Source organism: Helicoverpa armigera, chromosome 3, assembly GCF_030705265.1.
Source record: "Helicoverpa armigera isolate CAAS_96S chromosome 3, ASM3070526v1, whole genome shotgun sequence".
Classification (NCBI taxonomy): domain Eukaryota; kingdom Metazoa; phylum Arthropoda; class Insecta; order Lepidoptera; family Noctuidae; genus Helicoverpa; species Helicoverpa armigera.
In genome coordinates this window covers 11,270,121-11,283,769 of record NC_087122.1, presented here as the reverse complement: position 1 = coordinate 11,283,769, position 13,649 = coordinate 11,270,121, and the positions used below count along the sequence as shown (strand labels likewise).

The following is a 13,649-nucleotide window of genomic DNA, read 5'->3' as shown; positions in this document are numbered from 1 at the left end:
TTTGTAAATCCTGTGCCTTTTAGGAAAAGCATCTAACAAAAAAACGAACAAAGAAAATTCACATGTTAACATATTTCAAAATTAACTTTATTCATAAAGATGTGGACAATGAAAAGTCACAGATAGGCAAGGTTGCTACATGAACATATTATCGTTGAAGCCAGGGGGCGGCAGGTGATCCGCATCCGGCGGCGCAGGCCGGCGGCCCGGCAGGGGCCCACCGGGGGGCCCAAACGGATCGAAACGAGCTCCTGGTGGCACTGCCCCTCTGAAAATATATATTTTTTTAAATATGTTATTTGGCTGATATCCTCTTAAAGTTGTATTGTACAGTTTACAGCGAACTACGTGTAGACTGCGCAGATAATAATAAGTACATGTAAAAAGGGGTATTAGGCTATTTTTGATGAATCTGGCTTGTCGTAAATGATTTATGATGAATATTTCCAAGTTTCAGCAGGAGCAGTTATATTAGAACAGACCTTGGCAATCCTCCAGGTATACCCAAGCCCGGGTTTTCCAGGTCTCTGTCTCTGCGAGGCTCGAACGGGTTGAACAGCATGCCGCCGCCGGAGGGCGCGAAGGGGTCCAGGTCGGAACTGCCGATGTTAGGCAGGCGGGGCGGTGGCATGCCCCTAGAAAACAATATTTTAGAATTTAGATTGTGTACTCTTATAATTGTTATATACTTGCAAAAAGTATGTAGTACCATAAAGCATTCTGCAACTTATTCTGAAGAATAAACTAAACGAATGTAGTTTTAAAGTGTTAAAATTGAAGCAGATTTTGTGAAAGTTAGGGCAGCTGGAGATGATAATCTCTACATAGCTTTATCGACACTAATGATAATAAATGACATATTAAACTTTGCTACGATAAAGTTATCTGCAAACAAGAGAAGAGGTTTTGAAATTCATCAAAAGCCGTTTTTGATTGTAATGGGCGCAGATTTCTGTTTCACTTCCCGCACCTCAAACAAAATGTATTTTTTTATGTAGACTGACACATACGCGGCTATGCATACAATCATACACAACATGCTTGACTTATAAACAGGTAAATAATGTAATTAGTTACTTATTTACTTTTTCATCTTCAATTTAGGTGGTCCCTCCGGCAAAGTGCCAGGTCTGATGTTTGGTATATAGACTGATGGAGATCTCATATTGAAGCTCCCATAGTTTACTTGATAAATAACAGAGATCTTAGATTTAAGTGATTGTCGTCCACCGTCAAGCACTCTTAGGTTTGGTATTAATATGTACTAAAATTAAGAATAGTTGTTATTGTTTTATACACTAGGATAATGTATGTGTCGCCAATGTCAATGGGCTTTACTTAAAGGTACCATAGGTCTGGAGTGTCAGGGTTGACTCCCGGCAGGGGTCGGGGCGGAACTCTCAATGGATCTTCGGGCGGCCTTCTTGTAGTAGATTCACCTGAAACAATGAATAATTATACATTTTGAAGATTTTTAATCAGACTTTATTTTAGAGTGGTGAAACATTTAAACCCAAAAAAGTCGAGTTGGTGCATAATTGTTCCCAAACAAAAAGCAAAATCTTATGCTTAAATATAAAGTAAGTACTTGATATCTATGAAAACACAAATCATTAAATTAATATAATAGTGTACTTTGGTAAAATTTGTATGGCAACAAAATCCAGTTGAAACACCCCTTACCTCTGACACTCAGGGTAAACAGTACCCCAAGTGTTACTAACACTAACACATCACTAAGAGACAACATAACGTTAGACCATAACACCACAACTGAATAAAACTCCTGATTTATTGCAAAAACGAATTATTTATGAGCAATACAATAACCGGTTTTCCTTGACTTGTAGAATTTACAATAACAAACCAAAGAAACCTGATACTTGTTGCATGTTCGAATGACTGATATGATGCTGTTATTTTCCATGGAAGGATTGACCTCCTGATATGAATTAATTAGAAAAGGTGAAAGTTATCAAAACATATGGCTTATTATTATTATTTATAATGTCACTGTATATGTATAAATACAACATACAACTTACTTATACATATATGTATGTGTAATGTTTGTTATTTATAAAAAATCATGATGTTGATAACAAGTTTAACAGGAATGCAGTTATTTTTGTTATTGCAAATGAGACTGAGTGCCATTATCAAGTTTGATAAATAAGCACAATTCATCAATATATAGTGTTAAATTATTTTCGTTGTATGAAATCTTGTGTTGTTTTTTCATGATATTTCTTCTTGAAGATTTGCACTATTCACACTACTTAATATCGGTAGTTTCATTGCTCATAAAAAACAAGTAGTTTTAAGATCTTAAGATTGTTGCCAAACTTTTGCAAATATTTAAATAACTGATGGGAAGAAGACAAGACTATAAACTAAGACAGGTACTGGTAACTTACTCCTAGAAGTCTGAGTCTCAGTAGTAGCAGTAGGTCTCTCGGTCACCGTATCAATTAGGTCCCTCTTCACATTATATATTAATTCTTTATGATTTGGCATGATCTTATCAATAGGTCCACATAAGTCTTTCACTGTTTCTTCAATCTTTACTGCTATGTTGGACACGGCTAAGTCTTCAGATCTCTGGAAATGAATTAAAGGTAAGTAGGTAATACTTTGATTAGAACATAGTTTCAGAATAATACTGTTATTGGCCAGATCATGATTTGGAGATTGCAGAATAATGTTAATAAAGAAACATTTTACTATTTGCAACTCATTGTTGCTTTTTAGGACAAAACACAATGACAAGTCAGATATCCACAGATGCATAAATTGGCATTTGTCAGAATGAAAGCAAAGGAGGTTAAGGTTTTCTAATGGTCAAAGTATTAGGTGGGTAGGTTTAGTTATACATTTACCATAAGATTGACAATGAGATTGCCATCAGTGCTCAGACCATGCAGAATAAACAGTTTGTTATCAAGAACATATCTCAGGGCATAGTTGTCTTTGTCATTCCAGCCAGTTGGTAGCAGCTCGCTTTTCTCTTCATCACCAGATAAAGTCCTCTGAAAAGGAAGAATATATTTTATTTACTTACTGTATCTGCTAATATAACAACTCATAGTGAAGATATATTCACCTACTAGGAATAGTTATACGTAGCAAATTAATAAATGCTCGTTCTATAGTTAAGATACCGCATTTCAGTAGGGTCAATACTTTAAATTAGGGCTAAGGTCCACAGATGAAACTTTGTGCAATTATAATATACTGGTCTTTGTAAGTGGTCTTGTGCAGTTTAACCCTGAGTATGGTAACCAAACCATTTTCTGTTGTCAAATCACCGGTTTGACCAATGGCCGGCAATTATACGGATGGTTGTGGTTTGGTTATTAATATAGTTAAGCGGTACATCTCACCCATATTATTATGCTCATTCATTTAAACGTTTTGATGTCACTTGTATTCGTAATAGTGCTAGTAAACGTCTGCTATTTCTTACCTCATCTCCTATTCCAATACTTCTAAATCCCCTCTTCGATAAGTTCCAATGTATAAATGCAATAATTACATCGGATTTACGCTTGATATCTTTCTCAACAGTTTTAAAAGTTAAATCCCAACCAAAAAGTGCATCGGCTGCCATTTTGAAGTTGTACTCTCGATTTTACGCCTGAGACGAATATCTTACGTGCTTCTGGGTATTCTTTCTTATGTGACTTGTTTGTAAAGTTTCTTGTTTTATAAATTCCTGAGAAAATGAAAAGTCCTCGTCATGTTTTGCTTTGGATGTCAAGCTGACATTTCGTTGCCGGCTAGATGTCAAAACACGACAAGTTTCTTTACGCACAACTTCAAAATATCGAGTAAACATAAAATAAAATAAAATTGACTTAATTAACATAAACTGGAACGCCATGGTAAATGAAATAATGAGGTTTAATTATTTTTATTCTCATTCAAAAGATTAACACAAATGTTCTTTATTTTAAAACATATATTTTGTATTATTAACTATGGCAACAATGAGTTTTAGGGATGGACATGATAAGAATCGATTCCTTCAAATGCATATTTTAATCGATTTTAAAATTAATTAATTACTTGTTTTGCCCGATGGCCCGAGAAACATTTTTTTTAAGTTTTCAATTCAAAATATCAAATAAAGGCAATAAGTTGATATCAATCTATTCAAACTTCCAAGTATCAGAAATATAAAATGTATTCTACACAAATACGAAAACTTCAACATCAATTTTACCAGCGGACATAAAAATAGAAAAAAAACAAAATAAGTTTAATAAATTAGCAAGTGCCCTGAGCAAAACCCTTTTAGATAGCAGTTAGTAATTATGAGTCTTTGTTAATAATTTAATATAACTCTAAGGCTGACTCTTTCTTCTTTTTAATATAATTCGTTACTTCACAATTAATATTAAAATCGGTTACAATACAGTAGCAAAAGTACTTTACATAATGACAGATAGGTTTAAATAACATTTGTTTATCTCCAAATCGATTGTAACTTTTACTCGTTTATGTCTTTTACTCGTTTATTTCATGTATATCGTGTTCCGAGGTAGACACGTCAAGCACTATCGAACGTAGTAAAAACAACATGGCGGACAGTGTCAATCATAGAGTATAGTAAATAGATTGTGTCAATCCGGGAACGTCGTGATCGTAACGTGAAATAATGAATTTTGTTGTTTTAGAATATGGGTGAATATGTGCAATAATTTACTAAACATTTATGTGCAAAGTGTTGTGTTTTAATTGTATTTGTGTAATTTGAGTGCGAAAATGGCCACGGATAAGATTAAAGTAGCCGTTCGGGTTCGTCCTTTTAACAGGCGAGGTAAGCTGGTTTCATTTTGCTAATAAATAAAGAAATCGCTATCACTCAGGTGACTACGTTGTTTCAGTTTATCTGTGTACATTGTGCATGAGACGTACAAGATAAAATAACTGATAGTTGTATGTAATTCGCTACAGTAGAATTATATAGAATTGATTATTTCAGTGGAATGGATTATGTTCGAATTCGGCTGTAAATAATTGATATAAGATCGCTGCCTTCAACAAACTTGTTATGTTGTTAACATAATTGCTTGCTGGAATGTTGTATTTTTTATGTAACTTCAAAATTGTTGTAGTAAATAAGTAGAAATACAATTTTGCTGCACTAAGTATTGTTTATTTACAACTGCACAAAAGAGCCTTTGTTCCCTAGAATTAAATGAAACATTTCTTGATTTTATTATAGTCAATTTGATTAGATAGTGTTATTCATCAGTGAACATCCTGGTATATTCTTCTGATTTTATCTGAATAAGTAAAAACCCAACTAGTTGTTTGATAAATGATAACATACTTAATTATAAACCATTGTTGTTTAATGCATTGTATGATATTGTTCAAACGTGTTTCAAATGTATCCAATGAATTGGTTGATATGTCTTCTTCATGATCCTCTGTTAGTGTCCAAAAACTAAGTTTCTCAATGTTAGATATATACACATACAGTACAGCTACATACAGTAATATCTTTCGCTGCCACAAAGCTTGATGATAAATATAGCTCTATCTTGATAACACTATTAGTAGGATAAATACTTATTATATAATTTTCAAAATAATTGATGAGACAAATTCTCCGAAATACATATATTTCCATGAGTAAGTTGCTCATATTTCAAAATAGCCTGTAGCCTTGTCAGTGTATTAATGAGTCACTCTTACATTTATGTTATTGCCTCATTTTAGTATTAGTGTGTTAATTAAAGGAAAAGAATTCTTTGTTGAGATAATATCTGAAGTTTCAACATAAACAGCATCTTCATGTATTTGTTACATAGAACCTATAATTAGTTAGCTATTTCTACTTTTATCAATTACCTAATTTAATGCGTAATCATCTTGTGCAAAACTACAATATTACTACTCCAATGAGGGTTTTCTAAAATGGCAATCCACGAGGTGGCAGCACCGAGTCGTCAGGTCCAGATAACTGTCAAAGTGCTTATCTTTACTATGAATAGTGAACGATTTTAGTGTTTTTTTTATTTTATAATTAAAGCACTGCATTATTGTTTTACTATTGCGGTTGAGTAAATAAAAAAAACTAAATCATATTGTGTTAACAAATTTTTCAACAAGCTTTTCCTTAGTACCAGTGACTTTTGCACCCTCTCTCTTAGCTCAATTTTTAGTTCGGATACCTTATTCTGACCGTAGTCCATAATAAAATCAATAACACTTCCAATATAACAGAATTTCAATAAACAATAAGTTCGGCACCTACAATTCCATACTATTTGACAGCTGTTTGGACCAGACGCATACGTGGCGCCACCCGGTGGCAGAAAAAATTTCAAAAACCCTCATTGTACAATTGAAGTACAAACGAGATTTGTATATTTTTGTTACTGCGATTTCCAACTAAGATTTGCTGAATCATGTCAATTGTCCCGTAGAATGAAGTACCTAAATGGAAAAAAAAAATCATGATCAAAACATGATTATCTCATTTTTTAAGAATGAGTGTTTCTAAGAATGAGCATACAACAAAAATATAAATCCATGCAAATAAGTGTAAATAAAACATAATTTTCCTGCCTGTAAGACCAAAACAGGATATTTAATAGACCTCAACATATTTAATTGTTCATACTTCTCATTGAATATAATAACTCAACCTTGCTCCAAATTGTATGTGTAATTACATTAATTGTACAATATACTGTATTATTATTTTAAAATTTGCTGCTTTTACGTACTAATGAGTTTTGCGAGCAACGTTAGTTTAGTTTAAAATTATTAAAATTAATTTTACTGATATTATAATAGATATGAAAGTTTGTCAGTGAGATTGAATTCTTTAGATGGGGGTTTCATTTAAAACATTTTAATTCCTGATGAAACTAAAGGCAGAATCTACATTTTATTTATCTACTAAATAAATGCTATCGCTCTTAAAAATGCGAACTCAATCCCTTGCAGAGTTTCACGCAGGCACATTATTTATTTATGGAAAATACAGATTTTCGATAAATCTATATTTGTCATGAAATGGAAAGATAATTTATTCAGCACTACACCTGTTTCGGATGGGTATGATGAAAATGGATGGTCTGGATCAGTATAACAACACTGTGAACAGTTGGCCGACCTACATACGTAAAATAAATGAGTTCTATAGTCTATTCTATCTGAATTAAAATATATTAATAATCGATTACCTCGCCAGTCGGTTGGGTGATCGGAGCGTAACATAAAGTACCGGAATACGATATTCTAACAGAATTAGCGATATTTGAGAAATTCGACGACTGAAATTGCTTCCAATCTTATTTATCAAGCATTGTTCAATGTTTTACTTTTCTACTCGACAATATCATTCGATTTGTAATTAAAATTTGATATAAGATGAACCATAAAATATAACAATACGAGTCATTTAACCTTGACAAAGACGTCTGAATGACTTTGTTAGTAAATAGTTGAGTAAACTGCGAGATCATTTTAGTAGAAGAATGCACGCTCACTTGCATTCGTCATGGTAAATAAACTCGTGGAAATCCTCGGTGTGATTGCCGTTGCTCTACTTTCAGCGAAACGTCTTTACGTAATTTGTCAAATCGATTCTAGACTGGACTGTACGTTGCGACACGCAGCGCCTCGATGAGCACTATTTCCTTTTTTACCGCAGGAATTCGGTGTTTTAATGTTGAAAATTATATTTATTGTGGCACGATCTCGGCTACTCAAAAACACTGTTATTCAGCTGCATCCGGTTATACTGGAAGCCGACCCCACATTGGGTAAAATCTAGGCAGTCGATGATCTTGGCTTTTCCATTGGCTATTCATTACAAGTCGAGAAGTACACTATCGTTGTCGAAACCGTTGTTTCTGTTCCTAAAGTATTATCAAACAATCAAATCTCAGTCGTTACTAATCTGAGTCTTAGCTAGATTAAAATTATCCTAAAACTCAAGTTTTCTGGCAAGATGTTACAAAAAAAAGTAACCATATACCTATTCCCTGCGTGTGAAGTGTAAACTCTTCAAACAGCAGTCTGTCCCGACGTCTAGCCGAGTTAATACCGTTTGCTTTACATAAGCCTAGCGTACATAAAATGTTCTAGTAAAACCGGATTTGAGAGAGCATCGCCACGGACGTACGGCCCGACCTCGGCTTGACACACCGCTTGGGTACTTACTATTTAAATTAGTACGTATGTACTATGTAGGTTGGAGGTTTTATTTGCACCTATGTAAGTGAAGCAGCAAGAAAGGGCTTCACTTTGTAGGATAGCTGGTTTAAATGAACGTGTAACCACTAGTCAAGATATCTGCTAAAATCTAGATTGAAACCCGATTGTATGCCGTAGGATGCGACTAAAACTAGGGGGATCCAAATTAATAACTTACCTATTGATTCATTAAGTACGAAAGCTAGGGCTTTAAGGGCTATTCAATGCAATCTAGACACTATTCAATGCCACATAACAATAAATCAATTTAAGGTGTCTAACATTCACTATAAAATGAACATGAACAATAATAGCTTAACATTTTCCTGTTGTCTATTACTAAGTATAAGTATGTACATTGTAAACAACAACCTAATCTAATCTATGGAACACTAACACATAACTACGTTACTAATCTAACACATACACAAATAACCATTGATTAGCGAATAGGCTGAATACTAAATAGTCCGTTATTAGTCCCAGGGTCTGCCATTACCCTTACACGAAATAATTAAAGGCGATTAGCATTCCAGTCGGGAGGTGTTACCGCTGTCCTGGCATTAAATTCGCTAGTTCGATTACATTCTGTTATCTTGCACGATTTGTGGCTGCGAATAAATTCTGGTACGGTGTTCTATTGATCGCAGAGGATAGCGTTTGTACCTGTTTTATGTGAAACTTTGCCTATATGTGGAATATTTTTCAAATTATGGCGCATATAATATAATCTTTACTGCTCATTTGATCCTCAAAAGTCAAATAGTTTTTCTATTTCTTGCCTCCACGAATGAGGTACAAAATGAGTACTGTGACATGTAAAAACTTAAATTATTTACAACCTGAAATCGATAATAATTCTACGTAGGCTTTGCTCATTAGGTCAAAAGGTCGTCTACATCGTGAGACGTCATTGTACAACGTCGTTCGTCAACCTCATGATATTTTAGTAATGATTGATCGATATTCTTTTAACAATCGTTTGTTTTATATTTGTTTCTTTCTTTCAGAACTCGAACTGGGTACACAATGTGTGGTGGAAATGGAGAGTCAGCAGACGATTCTGCAGATTCCGCAGTCGGCGCACGAAAAAGAAAGGTATGGTTTAGCATAATAATGTACTGCTAATTTGAGTAATTAAACGTAACATAGAATCCCTAAATTGCTTCTGAAAGTAACAACAGCGAAAGACGATTCGTCGCAAACTAAAAAGTCTTTCTTCAATACCAGCAAAATTTTCTGCAATACAACGCGAAACAAAGTCCGATTTTGTTCGCTCTTTGCCCTCAATGCGGCAGCTGCGGTCCAGACGACACGTGATTTTATTGTTTCCTCTTAATACGGATTTAATTACGAAAGGTGAAAGAGGTGAAATTTCACACACAAGATAAAAGCGACAATGGAATGGACCTTGATCTTCACCCGATTTTAAAGCGATAATCGTTAAAAATTGCAAGTCGATTAGAAGGCAATCTTATCTGAATATTCAATGCACAAATCATTTTATTAGTGAGTAATCTGATGTTATTAAGCGGCTTCGTGTTCGCTACGAAAAATGTATTTCCGTATCGACCTTACAAATCATCCTTGCCCTACATGGACGGCGAACACCAGCTTAGCGAATAGGAAGATTGAAGTAAGGTCGAATGCGCTCTTCAATCAACTTACTGCAACGTATTCTTTTTGTTATCAATATAGATATTATCTACTTTATTCGATTAACAAGATAAAACATTGTTCCTAGCTTAGCATAATATTGATGTTGTAACAAAGAGTTCTTTCAGAACTATTTTTCTTTATGTAATACTGAATTTTCGTTTATTTCCTTCAAAATGCGGTATTCGTAACTGAACTGCGTTGCCAAATTTGCGGTAACTTAAAGTACATACCTGGCGTCGGATCGAGATGCTCTGATTGGCGCGTTACAGCCGCAGGTTGCGTTACGCAAGTGGCGCTTGCGCATAAAAACGAACAAATGTGAACATTGAAGGAAACGTGATTTGTAAAAGTAATGATGATGCTGTTCTTGTTAGCTGACGATTAAATACTCATAAAATTCGTGAGAAAAACCAAGCGGCCACATTATAAACGTAGATATTTTTAATAAAATGTCGTGTTAAAAATTCCATGTAGAAAGATGAAATTACTTGCCCAAAATGTTGCTGAAACTGCCTAAGGGATGCTCACTTCGGCGCTGTAATTAATTACAAAAAATGTTTGAGGCGAAAATAAAATTTGGAGTAAACAAAGGCGTTTGCGGTTGAAGCTTATCGTGGTTTTGTTCCCTCACTGTTAATTACTAGCGCCTGCCTAACCTTGGAAGTTGGGCTTTCTAGATATACATATAAACTTGAATTACGTTGCCTCTTGAATTTTAGTACAACCATATATTGTGTATCTACATTTTACATTGTCTTACATACTAAAAGTCTCTTTCTCATTCTTCCGTGATGAAACTAACCCAAATGAGTATTTATCAAGTTTTTTTTTTCCGTCAGTCTACATTTGCATAGCACTTATTTTGTTTAAACCGGAACATTGTTTTGCACTATTGCAATAAACTATTATGCGACGCCTTTTGTTTATCTAGGTCGTGATTTATTTACATCTGACGTAGTTATTTGCATGGCCTATTAAACACGTTAAACAATAATATTAAACTAAGGAATGTGTAAAAAGTTGGAATTTGCAGAAACGATAAAATGATGTCACGTTTGAAATAGAATTGTTTATCATAAAAATAAACTGTTACCAGGTTACTATAAGTACCTTACAGGTAATGAACATTTCACTAAAATGATACGTATGACTCATTAATTTTGATAGCTGATGAATTAAATATGGGCTGTTGACTCATTGATAGTACATGGAATTTCCTAAGACTGTAAGCGCTATCTTGACGTGGAAAGTACTTGACGCTTCTGTCACAATTTCTGAAGAAAATAATATTTGCTTCCGGTTTTGTTAGTGATTAGCCCCCTAATATTGATATGGAATACAGGTTCATTTCAAGAATGGCATTAATAGAGGCGACACGGCTTTAATTATCGCAGCAGTCTAACACCGTTGCAAGTTCACCCAAAAAATATCGAAAACAAATATGTTTTCTTTACTCCAAATATCTAACCACTGAATAAAACTTTCAAATTGAAAAGGTTTAGTTTAACGGCCGCTTATACATAAATCAATGTGGAAGTTTTTGAAATTTAAATTTTCACTATCGCTTTGTTTTGAATTCGCCCACGGACCACGGTGGCTTCTGAGCTTTTCTGAAAGGTTAGATTTGCATTTCATTTCACACGATTTAGGTGCACTCGGATTATGCAGAAAATATTTAATCTTTTTATTTAAAAAGCTAAAACACTGGGCTATGGATATGTTCAACTAAATAATAATAATGTATTTTGTTTGTTTAAAAAGCTAAAACAGTATCAGTTTCGACAAACATTAATATTTATCGGTAATCGTGAGAATACAAGGCCTGGATAATACAATTTGCAGTAAAGGCTCAGCAAGTTTTCCACTACGTTTTATTGGAAAAATAAAGGTAAACATTTTTGCTGCTATGAACACACAGCAAATGAAATAGAAACTGACATTTTCAGAGGCAATGTCCGTGTGACGCGTATCACCCATTTCCCAGATGGTGCTCGTTGCAGTAATAGTTGAGCGTTAGTCCGGAAAACTGGGATCCCTTGTGAGTTCCCACAATACAGCGTGTCCCATTTCAAACTCCGCAAGTCTGAGATAGTTTTGTGCTCAATTCTTTTGAAAGCCGTTTACTTCTGCCTCGTATATTTTTCACGACTATTTTTGGACTCCGCGCTTTCAAATTCATCCTACATTCGCGACGAGCCCTGTTTTACATGACATTTGAATATAAAGTAAATTGCTTTTATTTGCCTTATTTGTATGACTATTGTTGTACCTTGTAATAATAGTAACTACCGTGATTTTATGCAACGGAACACGTCTACTGTGGTGAAATTTTCCTTTAGACTCACATCTCTTGCGATGTTAATTAGAATGTGTTTAATTTGGCCTCTTCTCGAGTGTTTGATGGAGCGGAATCTAATTAGTCGGCTCATTACCATGATTAAACCGTTAATAATATTTTCACAGAATACCTGTATAATTTGTTTTACAGCGAGTACAAAATGTATTAAGACCGCGTGCCTCCATTTTTTGCAAGGCTACTTTAAGCGATGCTAAAGCCCAGGTGTGCCCGGGTAAAGCCCGAGTTACTTGAAGGAACTTTTTCAACACACATTGTAGCTCATGAATTATATTGTCCATGCATTTTATCCACTAAATAAAACATGAAATGGGAGCTATAAAACGCAGTCCACCTGCATTATGCAAATCGTGGTTGGCGAGTTTGCGGCAAAATTAGTTTCTTACGTCAGGTGTTTTAAAAGTACGTACAGCAAATTTTGTTGTTATGCTTTAAAAATGACGCTGAATTTGCGAGTAGTTAAGTAGAGTATTCAATAAATCTCATTTCTTGTTGTAATTTCGGGTCTGGGTCTTCTCATTGCCGTTAAGGTTCGCGTCCATTCTAGACTTTAGTATCTACCGTTATTCAGGTATTCAGTGTTACTGCTCATTTAGCATCATGAATCGGAGGTTCGTGACCGCAATTTTTTTGATAATAAATTCAGAAATGTATTGTCTGCATTTATCTCATTCACAACACAGATTACTTATCTACTCTTATTTCTGAAGTAACAACATCTCGCGAGGCGAGCAACCTCAGGTCATTGATCTATTTGCGAAGCTGCGGAGCCATTTTTTATTACATCTCTCAATTTTGTAACTCCATAAAAAGTTTATGTGCCATCAATAGTATCTGTTGCGGAATATATTGTAATTTGTTGTGAAAGCATTTGTTTTGAACGTAAATCCTAAAAGCGGAGATATTCATGGTCGTGAGAGCGACGTCCTCTAAATCGTAGACTGCGATAATAATTGTTAATATTTATATAAAGTTTCACGATTAAAACAAGTTAGAATATTTGGTTTGACCTTCTTAATTTTGATATAAAATTATGACGTTAGCTAATGCTAATATTGTACCATGCATATTATGTTGCACTGTTGGCTACGACTTAAAAAAAGTTTCTATGGAAAGATAGGTTAAACATTAACACGGTGTTCAACAACCGGTAGTTATCTTCCTTCAAAGTAGTTCCTCAGCCTTGTATAATAGACAGTCATCGATTCAATAATGAATAGTTTAAGCGGAGGTGCGTGGGTACGATCAGGCACGCGACTCTTCGCCTGTATCGATTGACCCAAATGTACTTATATTGTCGTACCTTTGCGTGTTCTTATTGGCGACTCCAACGAGTAGCCACTAATAATACCATTATATTAAAGCTTCTTATATTCAAGTTTCCAAGGATTTCCTTAAGCAATAAATTAAGATT

The 13,649-nt window shown here is 34.5% G+C and overlaps 2 protein-coding genes across 14 annotated transcripts in view; one reads left to right on the top strand and one right to left on the bottom strand.

Moving 5' to 3' along the window:
• Positions 1-65: 65 nt before the first annotated feature.
• On the bottom strand, positions 66-3,770 carry LOC110372925 (proteasome inhibitor PI31 subunit). The gene is made up of 6 exons (XM_021329953.3): positions 3,467-3,770; positions 2,880-3,029; positions 2,418-2,601; positions 1,349-1,439; positions 483-635; positions 66-268 (listed from the first exon to the last, which is right to left on the bottom strand). The coding sequence occupies exons 1-6, from the start codon at positions 3,608-3,610 to the stop codon at positions 136-138; spliced, it is 855 nt and encodes a 284-aa protein (XP_021185628.1). The 5' UTR covers positions 3,611-3,770; the 3' UTR covers positions 66-135.
• An 858-nt stretch (positions 3,771-4,628) lies between these two features.
• LOC110372893 (kinesin-like protein KIF13A) overlaps positions 4,629-13,649 on the top strand; it is a 114,631-nt gene continuing 105,610 nt past the window's right edge. For all 13 annotated transcript variants that reach the window (XM_064043662.1, XM_064043664.1, XM_064043659.1 and 10 more), the window contains exons 1-2: positions 4,629-4,822; positions 9,231-9,318. In XM_064043662.1, coding sequence (XP_063899732.1) covers positions 4,768-4,822; positions 9,231-9,318 — 143 coding nt within the window. In that variant the 5' untranslated portion in view covers positions 4,629-4,767. The remainder of the gene's footprint in view (positions 4,823-9,230; positions 9,319-13,649) is intronic.

Coding starts and splice junctions, on each gene's coding strand:
- LOC110372925 (XM_021329953.3), bottom strand. CDS start 3,610: ATGGCAGCCGATGCACTTTTTGGTTGGGATTTAACTTTTAAAACTGTT. Junction 2,602..2,879: donor ATCTCATTGTCAATCTTATG/GTAAATGTATAA, acceptor ATTCATTTCCAG/AGATCTGAAGACTTAGCCGT. Junction 636..1,348: donor CCTGACACTCCAGACCTATG/GTACCTTTAAGT, acceptor ATTGTTTTCTAG/GGGCATGCCACCGCCCCGCC.